The sequence below is a fragment of the Pleuronectes platessa genome, chromosome 16 (genome assembly GCF_947347685.1).
Source record: "Pleuronectes platessa chromosome 16, fPlePla1.1, whole genome shotgun sequence".
NCBI lineage: Eukaryota > Metazoa > Chordata > Actinopteri > Pleuronectiformes > Pleuronectidae > Pleuronectes > Pleuronectes platessa.
The window spans coordinates 14920547-14940756 of record NC_070641.1 but is presented as its reverse complement, the minus strand read 5'-3'; the positions used below and the strand labels follow the sequence as shown (position 1 = coordinate 14940756).

The 20210-nt window shown below is 48.1% G+C and overlaps 1 protein-coding gene across 1 annotated transcript in view; it reads right to left on the bottom strand.

Moving 5' to 3' along the window:
• LOC128458899 (BAH and coiled-coil domain-containing protein 1) overlaps positions 1 to 20210 on the bottom strand; it is a 68919-nt gene that overhangs the window by 11575 nt on the left and 37134 nt on the right. The window contains exons 4-17 of the mRNA XM_053443949.1: positions 14964 to 15089; positions 12324 to 14759; positions 11423 to 11537; positions 11127 to 11326; positions 10789 to 10947; positions 8811 to 9124; positions 8110 to 8455; positions 6269 to 7207; positions 4798 to 4967; positions 4561 to 4697; positions 4323 to 4436; positions 1394 to 1508; positions 849 to 1083; positions 547 to 732 (exon numbers count right to left, since the gene is read on the bottom strand). Coding sequence (XP_053299924.1) covers positions 547 to 732; positions 849 to 1083; positions 1394 to 1508; positions 4323 to 4436; positions 4561 to 4697; positions 4798 to 4967; positions 6269 to 7207; positions 8110 to 8455; positions 8811 to 9124; positions 10789 to 10947; positions 11127 to 11326; positions 11423 to 11537; positions 12324 to 14759; positions 14964 to 15089 — 5592 coding nt within the window. The remainder of the gene's footprint in view (positions 1 to 546; positions 733 to 848; positions 1084 to 1393; positions 1509 to 4322; positions 4437 to 4560; positions 4698 to 4797; positions 4968 to 6268; positions 7208 to 8109; positions 8456 to 8810; positions 9125 to 10788; positions 10948 to 11126; positions 11327 to 11422; positions 11538 to 12323; positions 14760 to 14963; positions 15090 to 20210) is intronic.

The following is a 20210-nucleotide window of genomic DNA, read 5'->3' as shown; positions in this document are numbered from 1 at the left end:
GTGAATGCAAATGTTCAAGTATGAGCCTTTGCAGTATTCTGCAGACATTCTCTGCCTGGCCCCTAGTTAATAGCCTGTATAAATTCAGGAGGCTTTGATGTGAGAACACAGCAGGGGATCCCCTACTGAATTCATTGGGGGGGGGGGGGGGGGGGGGTGATGACGTTCTAACACGCAACAGATGCAAAAATGAAAAGAACCCAAAAAGAAAACAAATATGTCGGTGAAGAAGCCGTGACATACGCATAGAGGACCCGAGTGAAGATGTCAAGAGAGTTTGTGGTGATAAGAGCTGACGACGGTGTTGGGGTGCTGTAAACATGATCACGTGATTTTCCGCAGCAGAATTAATGGCTGCTTAAGTAGTAGTAAAGGGGAGAAGCCAGAGAGAAAACGTTAATACACCATACAGTAGGGGTGTAGGTCAAGGCCAGAAAACATGCCCCGGTCTCAGTTGCTTTGAGGACAAGGTTTACCACTGAGCGATGGGTTGCCAGTTTCATTGCCTGTCAGCGTAGACACAAGTCTCTGTATTCACTGCCTCACCTTGATCAGAGGAGTCACTCTCTGCAGGGGAGCTCTCTCCCTCTGCCATGGCGTCCTGTCTCTGGCCACGGACAATCCTCGATCTGGAGGAGGAGGAACCCTGTGTAAGGCTGGTGGATCCCTTTTTACGTCCATGTCGCACCTGCCCAGTCCAGCTCTCCTGGGGGCTGCTGTCCACACTGGCTGCTGAGAAAGTTCGCGAAAACAAATCACAGGTCAAATGTGAGTTAAGGAATATTGTTGGGACATTAAAAATTCTATAATCAAACAAAGCGTTGTGGGGGCACAATCTTTATTTCTACCTGTGTCACTTTGTCCCCCTGACTCTCGCCGGAATTCCACCTTGCTTGTGCTCTGGCTTCTGTGTCCGTGCTTGGGGTTAGAGTTGCAGGGCGAAACCTCCTTGTCCCTGGAGCCAGGCCCTGAGAGGTTCTTTTTACCCTGGGCTCTCTGTTTGAGCTGAGCCACATCACTGGCCAGCTTGGAGCTGAGCACGCTGTGAAGACTGCTTTTTCTGCAGCCCTGCGCTTTTATCTGCTGCAACAGAGAGAGAGATGAGAGAGCCAGAGACGGCCGGTTACATTCCCGGGTCACAGCAGCTGCAAAAGCATCAGGACGTCAGAGGGAGAGGACTCTCATTTGCTCCCACACAGAAAAGGGAACAACAGAAGCCTCAATGAAATAGAGATATTAATATGGAGAGCAGAGGATTTGACTCCTGGGGGTAGCACCTAATTAGAAATCATGTGCAACAAAAGAGTATATCAAACACAAAGCAACAAAGACGGCCTTCTTTCATTTCAGGTTGCACAGAGGACAAGAGGGAGGAGGACAAGGGGACTCTAACCTGTGAGCTGCTAAGTCGCTCAAAGCCTCGACTGGACAGCCTCTTCTTCCTTCTCTGGCTGTCTCCGCCCGCTCCAAGGTCCTCAGGCGACAGCGCAAGCCCCGCCCCCATGGACCTGCCAGTCAAAACAAGGGAGATGCATTCATTAGAGAAAAATGGTGGCGGTTTGCAAGAAGAAAGAGGGGCTAGAACATCACAGGGGAAAACAGAGTTGAGTCACCTCTCTGTGGGATCTGATAACTCTCCTTTCTCTGTCTGATGAACAGAATGACAAAAAGGAGAGAGAAAAAAAGGAGAGCCAAGTGTCTGAGCCACACACTTGAAAAATTGGGATCTAACAAGGACCCTGGGATTGTCTGAGGGCAGTGTGGCATAATGAGCCTTAACGCCACATCTAGGGAGTGTCCTTGCGGCCTGTGAGGCACCGCAGAGCTTTGAAAGATACACTGAACGGTTGGAGGGCATTGCATTTGTTTACGGCTCCATTGTTCTCAGCGAAAAAATTCGTGGCTCTCCAGTTGCATTTTCACATCACTGTGGCACACTCTTTCCCCTACGCTGAGCAGCATCACAGGCCAGCCACTCCAAATACCCCTCGAATTTCCCCCTGGAAGCGTGCCCACAGACCACACCGACATGAGCCTGGCCATGCTCAGACAAAAGATGAACGTCCCCTCTCCTGGTGAGCGCGCAGCCTCTGCATTTTTACAGAGTAAGCAGTGTTTTAAATGTGACAAAGATAACTGAAGCATATCCAGAATTTTCATGTCGCGTCTTTGTTTGCATATATTTCTGTGACTGCACATTGAGCAGGGATCAAATATGTGCATGCTCCCCTGTCGCATTCAGCGCAGAAACACAGCCCGTTGGCCTTGATCGTGTGTGAATCTGCTAATCGGGGTGTGTGTGTGTGTGCGTGTGTGTGTGTGTGTGTGTGTGTGTCAGTGCCCGTCTGTAGCAGAACGTGAGGAGAATGAAGGTGATTGTCTGGGAGTCGGACTGTCTGCCCATTGACTGACAGGAGAGCGACACAGGCGGCAGTGGAGTGTGAGTTGTCCCTGTGAGGCAGATCCCGCCACGGCTTGCCTCGCGCTGCCGACAAACACGATGTGACAGAGTCCCACCCCACTGTGGGGGGTTGGTGGGGCTGAGCGTACAGTGACTAATTAAACAGAATTGATTAGCAGGGTTTGCTGGCAGGCAGAAGTTCTCTGCAGCCCCCCGTCCCCCCCCCAACCCCCTCCCCAACCAAAGTAGCCCCACAAAGGACCCAAGTGCTCTACCCATAGGCATAACAGAGGCACGCACGGTAAACAAACAATGCCGGGATAAATGCTCATAAGCACACAGCTGCATCCGTACCGAATTGTGCAGATGCATAGAATGCACGGACAGGGAGGCACAAATCCATCGCTGGCTCCGACGATGCCACACGCTTTCCCTGTGGTTCCAGCTTAATAAGCGAAAGACAGAGAATGGCCGGGCTCTTACCCACTGACCCACTGCCCTCCATCATAGCACCCAAGCATCAGCGTCTTGTAGTGGCATGAGTGGCAGGTGCAGTACACGTTTTTACATAACCCTGCCATGTAACGCAACGTGGGGCTAATCAGTCCCCAGTCTGCTTGCCTGTTCCTTGCTCAGAAGTGTCATGTCATTCTCTGCAGCGTCTCACACACACACGCATCCGCAGACACTGAAGGGAGAACAGCCTGGATCCCTGGAAAAGCAAAGTGCCTGAGCTGTGGTTCCAATTTTTAACACAATAGAGTCACACTGCAGTTTACTGTACAACACCCCACCTCCAGCGCGTGGGCCCCTCCACCGCACTCCGCTGCAGGGCCCTGGCCCGTTACCCTTTCATTTGAGTGTCATTGTCACCCAGCATCAGCGTCCCCACTCCGATCAGTGCTGGCCTGGCAAGGGGGCAGGGGTGCACGGGCGGAAGGAGAGTGGAGGTGACATTGCAGAGGGGCAGCTGGGAACACTATGGACCGTTGCCCAGAAACCACAGTGAGAAGCGGAGAGAGGGAGGAGAAGATGGAGGGAGCGAGAATGCTGCGAGGTGACATTTAGTGCTCTAAGCCCTTCCAAACCCTGACGACAAGGCTAATTGAAGCCTGACAGCAAACCTTTATCCCCCAGGCCTGCTTGGTTTATCAGTTGCCGTGCCACACACAAACAGGGCTGATCCCCCTGTTTTGACTAAAGCTGACATTTGAACTTTTAAAATGTCACCGGCATATTTTGAAATAAAGTAGGGCTCTTGTTTCTTGCTTATCCCTCAGCCTTCTTTTTTACATGTCTCCTATTCTTCTTCTCCTGTTCTTCTCACCGTGTTCCGCTAACTGCTTTATTTATTTTTTCTTCTTTCACACACACATGTTGTATGAAAGCTCAAAATGTCAGCTTGAGTTCCTGGACTGTCGGATCGTCACATTATCCTTTGGACTCCCGGTGACCCTTTGGGGCCGTAATGGCAGTGGTGTGTCACATTCCTGCTGCTGGGACAGATTACAGGAGAATTCACAGTACTCTAATTACATCCTCTGCCTGTCATCTCCCTCCAGCCAGCCAGCCACCCCTCCCACCTTCCAACACTGCCCAGCTAAGCTCGACATGCACCGAAGTCAGGCCACTGTGGTTTGCAGTTTGCCGTCTTGAAACCTAATCCGAGCCATGGGTATGTATCGTTTACATATCACACATACACCAAATATCCCTGACTCCCACACACACGCAACCGACAGCAATCATGCACCAATAAACATCAGTGTTGAATTAATCAGAAGTGGACTTCCTTAAGTGGTTCAGCTGTATTCTCCTATTTCCTGTTTATGCCAGTGAGAGGCTGTCCCTGTATGCCAGTGGCACAGAGGGGCTTATCAGGCAGCATCCAGCCAGCAGAGACGGGCCGACCGACACTCACTTGACTTTTCTTTGGCCCTCCGATGAGGACACTGGACCTGAGGTGAGGGTGGGTTTCCGCTTCCTCGGCCGCCCCGGTCCTCGTCGCGCCGGGCTGCGAGGGGTTTCCTCCTTCCTGCATACACATGGACGATGTAGAGGACAGTGAGAGGAACTCCTGAGATACATAATATATTGACACACTGTTTTCGTGAAGGGTGGAAATAAGCTTGAGGTGGAGGGGTTAAGGTCACACTCACTGGTGATCGTGCTTCCTCTGAAGTTTGGCCAGCTCCTTTTGCTTCTCTTTGTAGCGACGCTGTAGCTCAGCCAACTTCACACGCATCGCAAGCTCAGGACCATCCATTGTTTCCATGCTACCTTTGGCCGGGCAAACCTGAAGTGCACATATTAGTTATTTTTAGCACTAAAAACAACATTTCAAAAGATTGATTGCTCTATTTGGAGACAGTGGAGCGCCGTAGCTGCAGACTTACTGGTTCGTTGCGAGGCGTCCAGCTGCACTTCCGACGCAAGTTGAGGATCTTGCGGGCGGGGAAGTGTCGCCCTGAACCCGCAGCGCTGTCTTCCTGGGTGCCCATCTCCAGTGCACGGGCGGTGGCCAGGGTGGCAAGGCTCTGGAGGTCAAACATCAGAAACTCATCGTCTGTAGAGGGGGGGAAAAACATGGATTTAGTTCCCATTTACGCTCGATTTAGATACAGCTGAACTAAAAACTCCTTAAATTTGTCAAAAGACACGCATGGCAAGATATGTGAGAGGGTGTTTGTGCATGCTAGTGCTACGTGTGCACATTAAATGTCAAATCTTGCATATGTAGTTCCTGATTTCAGCAGAGACCGTGTTATATTGTGAATAAATTGGGAGGGACAGACATTGAGGGAAATTATGTATATCCAGGCAGCATGGGTTACTGCATTATCCTGGAGCTGGAGAAATGTGACACCATCTTATGTCTTTACATGAATTTAACAAAAATACTGATTCTCCTTACTCAGTACTTGTTTTGTTAAAGACTACTGCTGCGGCATGTTCCACTTCTCCGAGCTGCCGACAGCATTGCATCTCAGAGTCAACATCACAGACTCTGGAATCAGTTGATGATCCCTTTTTTTTTTTTTTTTAAAGAAGCCTCTATTGGGAGCAGTTAAATGCATTAGGATGTTGTGGTAAACACAAAACATCCTTTTGTATGAATAAAAAAGCAAAAACACATTGCGCTTTGAAAACAAGGAAGCTTTTAAAGGCACTTTAAAACAATGGGGTCTAATTAGCCAGGCAATGCCCCAGGGTGCTGAAAACATCGACTGCTTTTGTGATTATGCGCTAACTTTCAGTTACATGTTTGGGAGAGTAGAATGGCTACCGGTGTGTTTCCTTTTTTTTCCCTTTTTGTTTAAGTGCGTATCTGCGGTTGCGTGTGTGTTTTATGTGTGTTTGGGCGTGTGTGTGCTTGTGCTTGTGCGCACGTGTGGATCAAGCAGCGGCAGGATGGAGAGACAGAGAGAACGGCTCCCTGAGGAAAGCTGGAAGGGAGAGAGAGCGAATGAGAACGGGGAGGTGTACACCCCTCGCTTGCCGTTCAGCCCTGTCCTCCTGCTTCTTCTCCCTCTCCTGAGGCCTCTGCATCGTTAGAACAGCCTTTTAGGAAATAAAAGTGCCTTTAACACACCAAAGAAGAGGAACGGCAAGCAGGCACCTCAACAGCTTCTCTGGGGACATGTTAGAATCCACCAGAGGCTCTTTAGACCAGCAGGAAGAGAGGAGAAACTGGGAGGGAACGCAGCGCAACCGAGGCTAGGCCTGAGGGGGGAGTGGGACTTTGTCATAGAGGATGCAAAGGAAAAGGAGTGTAAACTCTGAGAAAGAAATGCATTCTGCTGATAAGTGTGTGTTCCTGTGTGCATCCTAATGTGTTGAAGTAATGGAGAACCCACTGTCCCTCACCCTGGCTTTTCCCACAGCTGCGCTTCCGCTGTTGCAGCTCCAGATCTGCCAGCTCACTCAGAAGCTCCATACCCTGGTGGGGGTTGGGCTGCGATGGAGCAACTGATGGGGTGCTGAAGGGATACAGGGGAAATGGAGGAACGTCTGTGCAGAATGCAGCAGCAATCAGCAGCTCCAGACTCCAGTAACACGGCACTAGAGGTTTTTGGGGCACAGCGACAGTTGCCTGGCTTGGGCTCGGAGAGGAAGCAGAGGCTGGGGAAAGACACACAAATTCCACAGAGGCGTCATCAGTGGTCATCTCGTTCTCTCGCTGCTGCTCACTGTCCTTTTCCCCGTCAGGGGCCGGGGACTGCGGCTCAGCGGCTGCGGGGGTAGCTGGGTCAAGCTCAATGATGGTGGGCAGCTCTGGCTCCTGCTCTCCAGGCATGTTGACCTTTTGAGCCGGCTCCACCTGGGCCCCCTCAACCACCGCCCCATCATCGTCTTCCTCTTCCAAGGTGATGACAGCCTCTGGCCTTTCAGACTCCTCTGTTGACAGGGGGACTGGACAGGAAGCAGCCTCGCACACTGGGCTCTCAGCAGGGGGGCAAACCAGCACCTCCTCCTCAGCAGGTCTCTGCTCCTCTGCCTCCTCCTCTCCAGGCACATAGTTGGCTGCTACCTCCGCCTCCTCCCTCTGCTCCAGAACTCTATCAACCACCGTTCCCTTCTCTTCCTGCTCCACTTCCTCTGCCGGGATTGGCTCTGAAAGAGGCCTGACCACCGCTTGGCAGTCTAGCTCCTCCCCCAGCCTGGAGATAGACTCAGGAGCATGCTCAGCAGGCTCCACTTGGACTGCTTCCAGGTCGGCTGGCTCAGCCAGTCGAACATCCTGAGGGGAAGGTCCGCTCCTATAGCCCATGGCAATAGCAGGGTAGGTGTATCCTGCAGGCAAGTCTATAAAGACAAAGAAAAATAGAGAATCATTAAAGTTGGCAAGAGGATTCTGATGAAAGCTGCCACAAAAATATTATATAATGCAGTTATTTTCACCATCTAACAGTTCATCTGATTCATTACAGACAGCACCATTTACTTGAAGAGATTGTTACATGCGGAGGTGATGAACAGAACTAAAAAGTCTTGCTCTTCAGGCCCACTGTGAACCTAACTCCCTTGCTACCTTTGAGGTCACGAGGGGTGAAAAAACAGGAAAAGGAAATGAAGTGGCACGCTGCCTTGATCTCCCAGCAGTGGGATGGGGAGAGGACCACATGCAACCTTTTGTGAGTTTAAAGTTTTTTTTTTTTAACTGGGCCAGGCCTTTGGTTTATCCGAGCGCCTGACACAATTCCTCTGGCGTGCGCCGGCCGTTAGCTCGACATTAATGATGATGAAGAGAGTGCGGTGCCCGTGGGGGTGGGGGAGAGACGAGGGCTGCTATTGAGGTGTTTCTCAGTCATTACTGAGGTAACAGTACTGGAAAGCCCCGGCTCATCTGGCAGTCATTTTCTGCAGCTTAGAGCTGTTCGGTAAATCAGCAGCTCGCCAGCAGAGTCACCCACACACAATACAGCAACACCAGCAGGAAAAACAGATTGTTAAAAGTGGCTATTCCATTTACTTTGGGTATCATGGACGAGGTGCTGCTATATCACAGAATTCACTATCATTATTCTGTTGCTGCGTAAGACTTATTCAGTTGAACGTTTGTAACTGACTGCATCTTAATCTGATTCCATACAGCATGCAGGCTTTCATCTGATGTTATCAGTATTGCTCATGCTTAAACCATGCTGGAAAATGATTAAGCAGATTTGTGTTGAATGCATATTGGTGCTTTTTTTTTAAATACTCACCAGGCTCCAAAGACTCTGGATAAACCTGTGGGGGCTGAGCCTCCACTCTCTTGTCCTGAGAGTCGCCCCCCTTGGGCATCTGTGGTGGGGCAGGGCTGATGGCGGGCGAGTGAGGGGCCACTGTGGCGGGGCTGAGAGCAGGGCAGGGTGTCGAAGGAGTGCTTTTGGGATGCGCTCGCAGGGAGGGGGACTGGCAGCAGGGGGACAGGTGAGCAGCACAGGCCCCAGGGGAAGAGGCGTTCCGCTGAGGCGGGTTGTAAGAGTAGGGCTTGGCAGCTTTGGACGTTCTGGGTTCCGAAATGAGTTCCTCCAGCTCAACCGAGGGCTCATTTGGCCTCTTCTGCATCTGTGGCATTAAAAATTAAATCATTTTCATTTTATAAATCCTCTGAAGGGTCCAACAAACCAGTCAATCTTAGGCAACTGATTTGGTATAATAGCAATTACATTATCACTTCCTCGCAATTTAGTCGTTGACATAAATAGCTACTTGCTCCTCAACTGAAACTCACTGGTGAAATCAGCACATCCAAGAAAACATTAGAGGAATTAAAAATAGACTAAATGGTTTTGTGAGAATATAAGCTGAATCATTACTTGCTCTATTTGAGACTTGTCCTATTTAGTATAAATGGATCAATTGCAGCTTATGTTGATTGAACTCTTATTATGTATCTTGAAGATTATGACTGTGTAGTCACCTGTGCATTGTGAGTGGCTTGATGTTGCATGTCCATGCCATGTGTAGCTCTGTGCTGCTGTGGCTGCTGCTGCTGTGGCTGCTGCTGCTGCTGCTGCTGCTGCTGAGGTTGAGGCTGCAGCTGCAGCTGCTGTGTCTGGTGGCTCTGGTGCTGATGCTGATGCTGATGTTGGAGCTGTTGATGCTGCTGGAGAGCGTACAGCTCCTGTTGCCGTAGAAACTGGGATCGGGAGTACACAGCAGGGTGTTGCATGTGGGAGGGTGGGCCCCGGGCGCCGTACACAGGGGGCCACAGCCCTTGCTGCTCCATCACATCTAATGAGAAAAAAGGAGGAGGAATGTGACAGAGGCTACCTTAGAACAAAAGCACAACTCTTTTCATACACATCAACACCAACACAACAGTTTTTCATCCATATGTCTCATTATCTACCTCCCACACAACATTTCCGGATGCTGAAACCATTATGGATCATTTAAAAATCATTGAATTCACATTTTATTACAACGACAAATCTTTGAAAAATAAAAAAAAACTTGATTTCCCACTTCCTGGAACGGCATCTCCCCAGGCAACACTAATCCCACACTCTCTCATGCTCTGAACAACGGAAAGCTGTCTGTTAAGAACTGCCTAGAGAATTTGCTGGAATGCAGTGAAAAAGTCATGACAATGATGAAATGCGAACAGATGATGGTGATAGACTGATTTGGGGTCAAAATACTGGGGGTGGCTAAGCGGGTTTGTCTCGCCGGAGCATTCCGTTGAGCCTGTTCGACGAAATATCCCACCTGCCCGGCCAAACCACAGAGGGGGGTCAGCGAAAGAGCTCAGCAGGAAGAGTAGTTCCCATGTCTGTGATTGGACAATGTTTCTCAATATGTGGCTTTGAGGACTAATACAACTTAAAGATGCTGCTGCTATGACAGAGGTCCCACTTGGGTATTAACAGTAATACGAGGAAAACTGGCATTTTTCTGCTCTCTGTATTTAATGGACTTTTCCCCATAAACCGTTATGTCCAATTTGACTCACTATCCCGCCCTTTTCGCTGAGACATTGCAAAAATCCTTGCTCAGTGACATAAAGCTGGACACACAAATGTTTCCTGTGGGAAAGCTTGATGCACGTCCTCTCTCAGCTGAAACTCCTGTGGAGTGCAGAAGGAAACTAGACGCTGAAGATTGTGGGCTAATTAAATTTTGCAGCCTGTTCACCGAATACGTGTCTACAAGGACTTTTGAGAAGCAGTCTTTCCTGTACTCTCACACTTCCTTTTCCTGCTTGAGTGGTACTCACTGTATACATGCAGGTGGGTGGGAGTGTTTGTGTGTAGCCTTTGTGTGTGTTTGTGTGTGATGGGTGCACTCTGACCCGTTGCGAGCACAGTTCCTGTTGGGCCAAGCAGATGGTGAGCAGGACATTTTGGAACAGTAGTGTGTGTGTGAGAGTGTGTGTGCCAGTTACACACACACACACTCTGCCTCAGTGGAGCCATAGGCATGAAACATAGGTTCGGGACGTCCACTTTTTTAGGGATCTTTGGGGGATTTCACCCTCATTGAATGGACAAGTGTGAAGTGGGGTAAAGCAGCTGGAGGAGGAATGAAGCCTCTGAACAAGCAATGTACATTGTACATTTTCTCTCCTCACAGAAACCCGCTGCCTATCATCAACCAGTAACTGTTAAAACCAATAAAACGAACACATGATGATTCATATCATCAAACACATCCAGCTCTGCTTTTAACACGGTAAAACAGAATAAAACCTACCTGGGTCTACTGTGTTTCCCATTTATTACATATACCTCTTTTACACCATTATGAGTTGGTGTACATGATAATTTTTTTAACGCGGGTAACGCAATGTGTGAGGCTACAGATGCATCAATCGTGTGCACTAGCCTGACTCATTTGTTTTGAGTGAAATGAAAAATACACTTGGCTTTACAGGAGAGACAAGGGGTATGACGTACCCAGGTGATGGGTTGTGGGATGGGCAGGGGGCTCAGTGGGCAGGACGACCAGCTGGGCAGAGGGATCCTGAGGCAGAGGCAGCACTGGCTGCATAGGGCCTTGCATGGCTGCAGAGAAACCTGGTGGCAGATTCTGGTGCAGGGCTGTATGACCTATACCTGCTTCATGGAAAGGATGTCAGTTTAGATCATGTACCCTTCATATTCCTTGTAAAAATAGAAACAGTTACTAACATTCTATAACTGTTGATAATCAGTGATCCAATGACAGATGCTTAAGTGGAAATTATTGTTTTAGATATTATTAATAAAGACCAAAAATATAAAAATCCTTGTACCATAAGAGTGACCAGTCATCCAGAGTGATGGACTCCCAGTTCTTGGCATCCAATGATGGTGAGCAGAATGTGCAGCAGGATCTCCTAATTGGCCAGACTGGAGGGAAGTCCCGCCTGGGACCATGAGATGAGAGGTGAGGTCACCGTGACAGCTGTTCGAGGGATGGATCCGTGCAAACTCCATTCTTTCCTTGTTATCCCTGACATCAGGAAGAAACAAAGATAAAGAAATAAAAATGAAGACCCGGGTATTGAAGATTTCAGTTGTGTATAAAGGAGTGGGCTCAGTCGTTTACCTGATGTATTGATCTCTCTCTCTGTCCAAACAAGTTAGACCTATTTGTTCCCCACTCATCCTCTTCCTCTCCTCCTCCGTGGTGGGATCTGATGGATACATGGAGCGGGGCAGTCCTGTGAGACAAACATTAACTTAACCATTAGCTCTCCCTGCTGTGTCTGTTGGTGAAGATCTATTCCCAAGTCTCACACCATTTTCAAAACACTGGTGTGATTCACAAGAGACCTGAGAGAATGTGCTCATCAGTTAGTCACACCCAACAGATATTTTATTCTGCTTTTCTAAAGTCACCTTTTCTCTATATTTTCTGGCCTAATGCTTGTATCATTCCTGTATTTGTTCCTGTAAGAAGAATCAGTTAAAAATCTGTTGACATGCTTGCAAGGAAATTAAATGGACAAAGATATATATCTGTCAGATAATGCACATGTGCAATATTTATAAGAATGGTGCTTCAGAGTTTATTTTTGATCGGGGTTGGTAATTTTTCAATTTGATTGTGTGTTTGGCTTTTTTTAGCCAAATTTAGGAATCTTGATATGATGTGATATTAGAAGTAATAACTTTCATTTACTTTGACTTTAACTTCTTCAGATTCAAGAATAAATAATTGTGAAAAGTGTTATTTTGTTTAAGTGTATAAAGCTAAATAATACAGAAGTTGTGTAAAGGTAGATAAGCAAGTTTTAGGACTGTGGAGCCAATTATATTCAAATCTATCATTTCAAATTTACCTTGGTGAATGAATTTGTCTCATCATTGCAATTATTGCAGACTCTAGCCAATATCTTTGACGTTTTACAGTTTTATTTTGAGATTTATGGTCATGTTTTTTGCAACAGGTAGATCCTGAACAGTTCATACAAAATGATGATGAGGCAGTGACCCTGACTGCTTACCTTTCACAGAAGGATGTACCCTGCCCTGCCGGCTGTTGGGATGACCGTCTGCTGACCGACAAGTTGGCTCCCTTTGTCTGGCCACCGCCACTGCAATTCCTACCGGTGGCTGCCGCACCTCACTTTCCCCATGACCTGTTTCCCCAATATCTCGGCTCCGCCCACTGTAATCAGGGCGCTCGCTGTCATTGGCCGGGCCCTTCCTGGAAGGTAGAGTCTGTTTGTTGCCCTGCAGTGCACAGCTCCCACCAGCAGGACCTGATTTGAGGTTTCCCAGACCCCCAAATGGGCTTTTCTGGGAAAGGAGCAGTGGCTGTTGCTGGTTGCTGTACTTTAGTAAGCTTTTCATGGCACTGCTCTCCGCCTGGGTTGTACCCTGGGGCTCAGGTTGCTGCTGCTGCTGCTGCTGCTGCTGCTGCTGCTGCTGCTGCTGCTGCTGCTGCTGTTGCTGTTGCTGTTGCTGACTGAGGGGAGGTGCAGCGAGAGGTTGGGAAGGAGGCAAGCTCATACCCGGCTGCTGCTGTTGCTGCTGTTGCTGCTGCTGAGAGTGTTGCCCACCAGTGCTTCCTAACTCCATGTAGGACTTCCTCTGCTCCTCCTCAGGTTGTGACATATGGTGGGGAGGCCTCATAGTCCAGGGTGGCACTGGGGACTGCTGGTGGTGATGCTGACCACTGCTGTTGTTGTAACCATAAGGAGACATCTCCATCTTTCTTTTCATTTCCTGACTAGTCCCCTGGGTCAAGTCTGCGGGAGAAGAAGCTTCAGGGCCAGGTCGGCCATGTTGCTGGTGGCGTATCCTGGCTACCTTTTGACCATCTCTCTGTAAGGAGCAGATACCTCCTGGACTAGGGCCATGAGCTGCTACAGCCCCACTATGCTGACCCATGCTTTTATTTCCAAGAGGTGAGGCATTAGGTGGGGGTCCAGGATGGGAACAGTCTCTGTAAGGGGAAGTATTTACAGAATGAGAGACAGGGTGACCAGCCTTGGGCCCCTGGGGAAGCGAGGATCTGAAGACATCCATGTCCACGCCATTGTTGATACACTCAGCACTGCGTGATCGTACTACCTGGTGCTGCTGCTGGGGATGTGGGGGCTGTTGCTGTTGGGGAGGTGGAGGAAGCTGTGAGGGCTGAAGATGTTGGTGGTGGGACTGCATCCAGTCTGGAGCCTTCTCTGCCTTTCTGTAAGCTAGCTGCTGCTGCTGCTGCTGCTGCTGCTGCTGCTGCTGCTGCTGCTGTTGTTGTTGTTGTTGTTGTTGTTGTTGTTGTTGTAGTTGTAGTTGTTGTTGCTGTTTTCTATGCCAACTATTATGATGTCCACTGCCTCCATTCTTTTCTATTACCTTCTCCTTGGTATTACCGCCTCCCCCTCCATTGCCCACACTGTGGCATTCAGGGTTACCAAGCTGGAATGGCCCACTAGTTTTATCCCCAAGATCTGCCACAGATGGCACAAATGTAGGTCCTGTTACTTTAGGCTCTCGCCCCACATTGGCTGCCCCCCTCTCGTGTGAAGCAGGGTTGGCTAGAGGAGCGGAAGGGGGCGGACAGAAGAAGTCTGGATGGTGGTGTGTATGGTGGGAATGATGTGGGTGGTGTGGGTGGCTGGGGTGGAGCTGAAGGCAGTGGAAGCCCCCTGGGTGAGGATGTGTATGGGGGTGAGCATGAGGATGCGGATGGGGGTGTGCCCCACCTGCAGCAGAACCCATGTGTAAGGGTGGGGGTACAGAGTAGGACAGAGAGTGGTGGAGGGGTGCCTGACCCCTTTCCAGACAGTCCGAAGATTGTTCACTAATCCTCATCTCCCCACTTACCCCTTCTTTGGTGCAGCGGCTACTTCCATTGGACACCATATGTCTGCCCTGGCTGCTCCCCCCACCTCCCATTGCCCCTAGGGCTGTGCCCTCTCCCCCACAGCTGGACATAGAGGCCTTAGCCCCTGCCCCAGTTCCAGTATCTCCATTTTGCATCTTGCCATTGTGCAAGCAGGCACTGAGGGGCTTGCCCATGCTCTGAGGATGTTCCTTGCTGTACTCCATTGCTAGTGATGCCTTGTGCCTCTCCAGGGCCCGACTGTTGACCTCCTCCAGGGGCAGTGGGTGCTGTGGATAGTGTGGGTGCTGCTGATGGGGGTGGGAATGGTGGTGGTGTGTGGGCTGGGGCGGCTGGTGGCTGTGGTGCTGTTGCTGCTGATGTCTCTCCTTTGCCTCCTGTTTGCTACTGGACCTCTCCTTGTCCTTCACAGGTACCACTCCTCTCTCGACAGACCCCTCTTTAAGACCCTTATGTAGACCCGTGCCCACCCCTGCATCTCTGTCTCTGTTGCAGGACACCTGAGAGTGGCCTGAACCTGCCCTGGACATTGGTGGCAGACTGTGATTGGCTGAGATGAGAGGAGGCTGGGACGGGAGACCTCGAAGGTAGAAGTTCTCTGTGAGAAAAAGGAAGGCAACGACAAACGCATTAGTGAAGAAAGGAAAAGACAATGACAGAATTTGATTATACAGCTTCATGATAGTGTCCCTAGGCATTCTTATATCAGTATCCCACATCAAATTACACCATACCATGTTGAATACATTTTATTTAACTATGTTATTTCTGTCTGATTGAATTTAATCATCTCACGTCTCACCTTTTTGGGTGTCATAGAAACGGTGCTGCCCATAGAGAACGCCACTGTTGGCATGGTGATCCAGGTGGCTCATGGGAAGGAAAGTGTGGGCCAGACTCCCTGAGAATCGAGGATACCCTGGAGCTGCTGAAAAGGATAGTGGAGAGAGGGAAAAACAGAATTGATAAGACAGGACAATAACCACCACGATGCAGTTATCCGGACTAACCCAGTATAATCCTTCAGGTCCAATGCAGCTGGCGGTGTTCATACGCAAATAAGTACCGGCTCTGCCTGTCATGTTTGCCTTTCGTGCCTGAGTTTACAATGTAAACAATACAAGACATGCTTGGAGATTGCCGTGGTGTATGAAATTTGTCTTTGACAGATATGGCCCCTTTCTTTATCTCTCTCCCAGAACTGGCAAAAGCACCTCTATCCATCTGAACAAAGTGATGCGGACGGGTTTGAAGGTTGTGTTTGTAGTGAAATGAGAGGTGGGCGGCTGACCTTTACTAACCCACATCACGGGTAAAAGGTCATTCAGATGCTGGGCCTGGAGGCCAGTAAACTTAGGCTTATTACATCCAGCCCATCTGGAGGACGTTTACTCCGCAACCAAACACAAGACTCATTTTGCCATGGGAAATTCAAAATCACAAAGGAAATGTTGAGTAGAGGCGAAAGGAGAATGTAAAACAAAACATGGAAGAAGATGAAAGCTCATTATGATATTAGGACAGAGAAACAGCATGGCTATCACAACCCACTTCCACTGCAGTTGGGTAAATATAACATCTAAGATTTAAATATTATTCACACTGGTGCAAAGGGGAAAGGTAGTGTAAATCATAAACAGGGTATTAGGGCTATATGTGATACAAAAAGAAGAACAAATAAAACCAATCTATTCACTATGATTGAATCCGGATGTAGAAAAGTTGTGTTTTTTTGCAGTATTGTTTCTGTGTGGGAAAGACCGGTTGGCTACTGTCCACTAGCACATACGCATCTCAGTGACCTTTACGTCCAGGTGCTTTACGTCTCCTTCTACGCGCTTCTGCACCTGTTTCACCCTGAGCTTCACTTCCAAACACAACTCACAGATGGAATGAAGGAAGGGGGAGGGGGAGAACGAGCCGAATACATGGCTCTGGGAGCTAAATGAAAGACAGACATATTTGTGTTGGCAAGCCTGTGACCTGATCCCGTAAAGCGCAGATGCAGTGTGTAAGCAGCGCAGTGTTTTTTTTTTGTCTTTTTTTTTACATCAGCCCCGCTCGTTGAACGTCGAAATTGCTGCCAGTGGAACAATGGGGCCGATGCTGTGGGACCAGCTCTGGGGAGGGAGGAGTGTTATGGTGGGCTTAATGACCTCGTCTCAGAACGGCCTCCGAATCCTCAAATTTTAATTAATGAAATGCATAGAGAGGGCCAACAGCCCTGCAATAACACAGGAGGTGCTGCTTTCCGAGGACGCGATCGGGCGATAATTACATACCCTCACTTTTTCTCTCTGCGTCTTTCTTTTACCTATTCTTCTACTCTCTTCCCTCTCTCGCCTTTTGTCTCCGTTTCTTTATTTACTGTCATGATTAATAAGCGCACACATTTATGCCAATTCATCTACAGATAGAGGAGGGGAGGCATCCTTTGTTTAAGACGTTTTCTCTGATTTGGGGAGGGAGAAGAGCAGAGAGCTGGTTGGTAGTCTTTTTCCAAGCTGAGAGAGGGGCTTTTTTTTTTTTTCTACGGCAGCATGTTGTTTGTGAGCGTGACGATCAACGGCGTAATCCCTTTTCACAGCGTTGTCTGGCTGTGCCCGATAATGCCAGCCCGCTCAGTTTCAGCATGCCGTCCACTGGGGCAGCAAGAGGGGGACTGCTGGGCACGGCAGAGCCCATTCAGCCATTAATCTGGCCTGGACAAGGGAAGCTGCTGCTTCTGCTGCAGGCAGCGTGAGCGGGGTCTTAGTGCAGTCTGCTGACTGCACAGCAGCCCTGCTTTCTTTTGCTCCCTCCACACGTTTACACATAAACAAGTCAGCATCGGGAACTGAATGACAGAGAGGAGTTCACAGCGCATGTCATCCTTTCCATGGGCAGAGCAGGGGCAGCCGCAAGAGGCAGAACGAACAGAGGTGCGTCCCATGGAGGGAATGCTAGAAGTTCTGAAGGTATTTCTCAGAGCACATTGGGACGAGAGAAGCAGGCCAACAAGGAGGACAAAGAACAGGGCTGGATATAGAAAAGCACCGAGAGGCAGAGAAGAACTAAGCCTGCTGAATTAGAGGCAGGCGACAGAATATTAAGATAGCATCCCCTCTCCACTCCTATCGCTCTGAAGACACCAGCACGTACAATTACTGTATTGATGAGGGTTTCTTCATTTTAGCTAAAAGACAAAATAACACAAAGGCCAAATTGTATTCTATCTATGGGAGAATGGCTATGCCATTTCGGAGATAGAGAGATAGAAGGACAGAGAGACAGCGTGGCAGAGGAGGACCAGGAGGAGAGGAGCAGGCTGAGCGGGCTGTCAAGTCTGCTAATTGAGAAAAAGTGACAGAACCATCAAGACACAGAGAGGGAGGAGAAGCAGAGAGAAGACTGGAGCTGTTTGGTGGAGGAGGGGCAGTGCTGTGGTGGATCTCCTCAGGTTTGACTAATTGAAAGGAAGGGATGCAGGCTGGCACGAGAGAGAGAGAGAGAGAGAGAGAGAGAGAGAGAGAGAGAGAGAGAGAGAGAGAGAGAGAGAGAGAGAGAGAGAGAGAATGAAAGAGGCAGCAGTATGTAAGGGAGGAGAGGTGGGGGGTGCAGCTTAAATCCCACAAAAGGAAAAGCTAGCAACTGCTCACAGAAGGAAAAGATGGACAACTGAAGATAGGCTTGGAAAGGCGTATCAAACAGAAGTGGATTAGACAGGTGTGTGCATGCATGTGTGTCTGTCTGCGTGGAACGTGTGGACAGAGATATGAGACTGCGATTGTTTCTGGCAAAGCGTAAGAAGTCATTTGGGCCACAGCCAGCTGGCCTCAGGCCTGTGACGTGACTACAGGGGATTTTTTTTGTCGTTCATTTTCTCCTTTTTTTATTTCAAATTTTGCACTCACTTGCTTCTGCGAGGTTTATTCAAACTGTTCCATGCATGAAAAAAAAAAAAATCTTTCAAAAGCTCCGTGGGCCTAATCCTTCTTTACCAGGTGTTATTAAAAATAACCCATTTTGCATTACATTTATTAAAACAGTCGCTACACGACATCTGTCTGTTTTTCCCCCTGTTTTAAAAATGTTCTACCCCCTTCTTGCAGCCACTATCATACTGCCGCTGCTCTCTCTGGTGTCAGTGAGTCCACATCTCCCCTCAGCAAAAGAACAGACAATCCCATGTATTGTGCACACAATGGCTGTTACAGTACTTCAATCAATCAGACGAGAGACTCTGAAACAGAAAGAGCCCATTCTTTCCACTCTCCCCTCGGACATTGTGAAAGCCACTGGTTTAGTTCTTGGCACTTTTCACCTTGTACACATATCTCAGCGTTTGCACCGCAGTCCACTGTACACTTTAAACACAATCAATCTTTAAGCAAAAGTTACCACAAAACCAAATCTGTCGACTCTCTGTTGGGTGGAAGTGTTATTTATAGTTGTGCTTAATGTGTCACTCAGCTAATGGTTTGTCACTAATGCTCCCAGTAGCGATGTGGTCTGTATGCATAACTGGCCCTCTCTGTATACATACCCAGACCATGTCCGTGCACATGCGGACACAGAGTTAACAGGCCTGCTTCTCTTTGGCTCCCAAATTCTGAAACTGAGCTTTGAATCTCTTTACTTGGAAACATTGGGATATTGTGGTTTCATTTTAATGTAGACCAGGAAAAAAATAAGCATTTATGATTGACAGCTTGTTTTTCAAAAACATGGTCAAAGTACTTCTGCTTCGCCAACTTGACTCTGTGACGACTTCTTCTGTCTTTCAGTAGCAAATCAGATAATACACGTGCCTCCTTATAGATTTATTTTCACCTTTCTGTTTGAAAAAAACAGCTACAAGAGCATAAAATAGTAATATGATCAATAGAAAAAACACAAATCGAGTAGCCACGTTTGTCAGATCTATTTGTTCACTCACATCTTTTATACATTCTTTCCACTAAGGAGGTTTTGATTTCATGCCAGCTGTGTTTCTGTTGGGAGAATAATATCACTCAAATAATCTGGTGGAAAGTAAGGGCAAGGTTGTCTGATAAGTTTTTAGTAAAAAGTCAGCTTCAGTTTCAAAACCAGTAAAAGAAAATGTTGGATATATTGAAAATGGAATAACAAAAAATATTCCAGTCACGTGTATCTCTTGATGTCTATCACAATTTATTTTTAATCTAGATTCACAGAAGATTGTAAAGACCTAAAAAAAATATCTCTAAACGTTTTTTGGACTATTGCGCACAGAAGCTGTCTATCCAGATTTATGCTCTGATTTTATGATAAACCATTAAGATCTCTGTCCCATAATTTTTTTTAACCAGATAATATATTTGCCTAATAATAATGGTGGAATCTGAAGGGAATCGAGCGATTAAGTGACACTTTTTGCGACGTACAAGGACGGCAATGTCTTGGTATCCTAATGACAGATGGGGGAAACAGATCCTGTATCCTGAGTGGCCACATCGATTCCAAAAACCCAGCCTAGTTCGGATTTGCTGTGGAGCAAGTTACAGCAACCTCTAGAGCTGCATCACCACAGCAAGGCCTGTTGCAGCCTAAGGGTTTTTTGCGAACTCACCGGCATCTTCAGACGTCAGATGTCAAAGCAGGCTTTTGTTTTTGCAGAGGGAAAATGCAGTGTTTGCACACAATGCACAATTTTTACTTTGTCCAGTGGAGGAGATTCTGCAGTGGCAACAAGGCACTCATTCATAAAGCTCCTTCTGACTGAGGTTTCAGCTTCTTAGCCATTATCTTGCTCGCCACAAAAACGTGCCTGCATAACATAGTCTCTGACCGAATGTGGTGCTTTGAAAGCTGCTTGTTGGGAACCCAAACTGCCCCAAAGACTGTTATCCATGGGTCTTTGTCCTCGCAACTCACCCAGTTCACCGTGTTTCAGCTGCAGTGATGCTTAAGACTGGTCTATTCTGAGGCCCACTGGCTTGTCACTGACTTTCAATTTACTTAAATAAAGAATGAGCATTTGTCACATATTTCTTGGAAAGTATGACATTCTACATCTACTCTACTTTGTCTTGCATGCTGCGTTCAC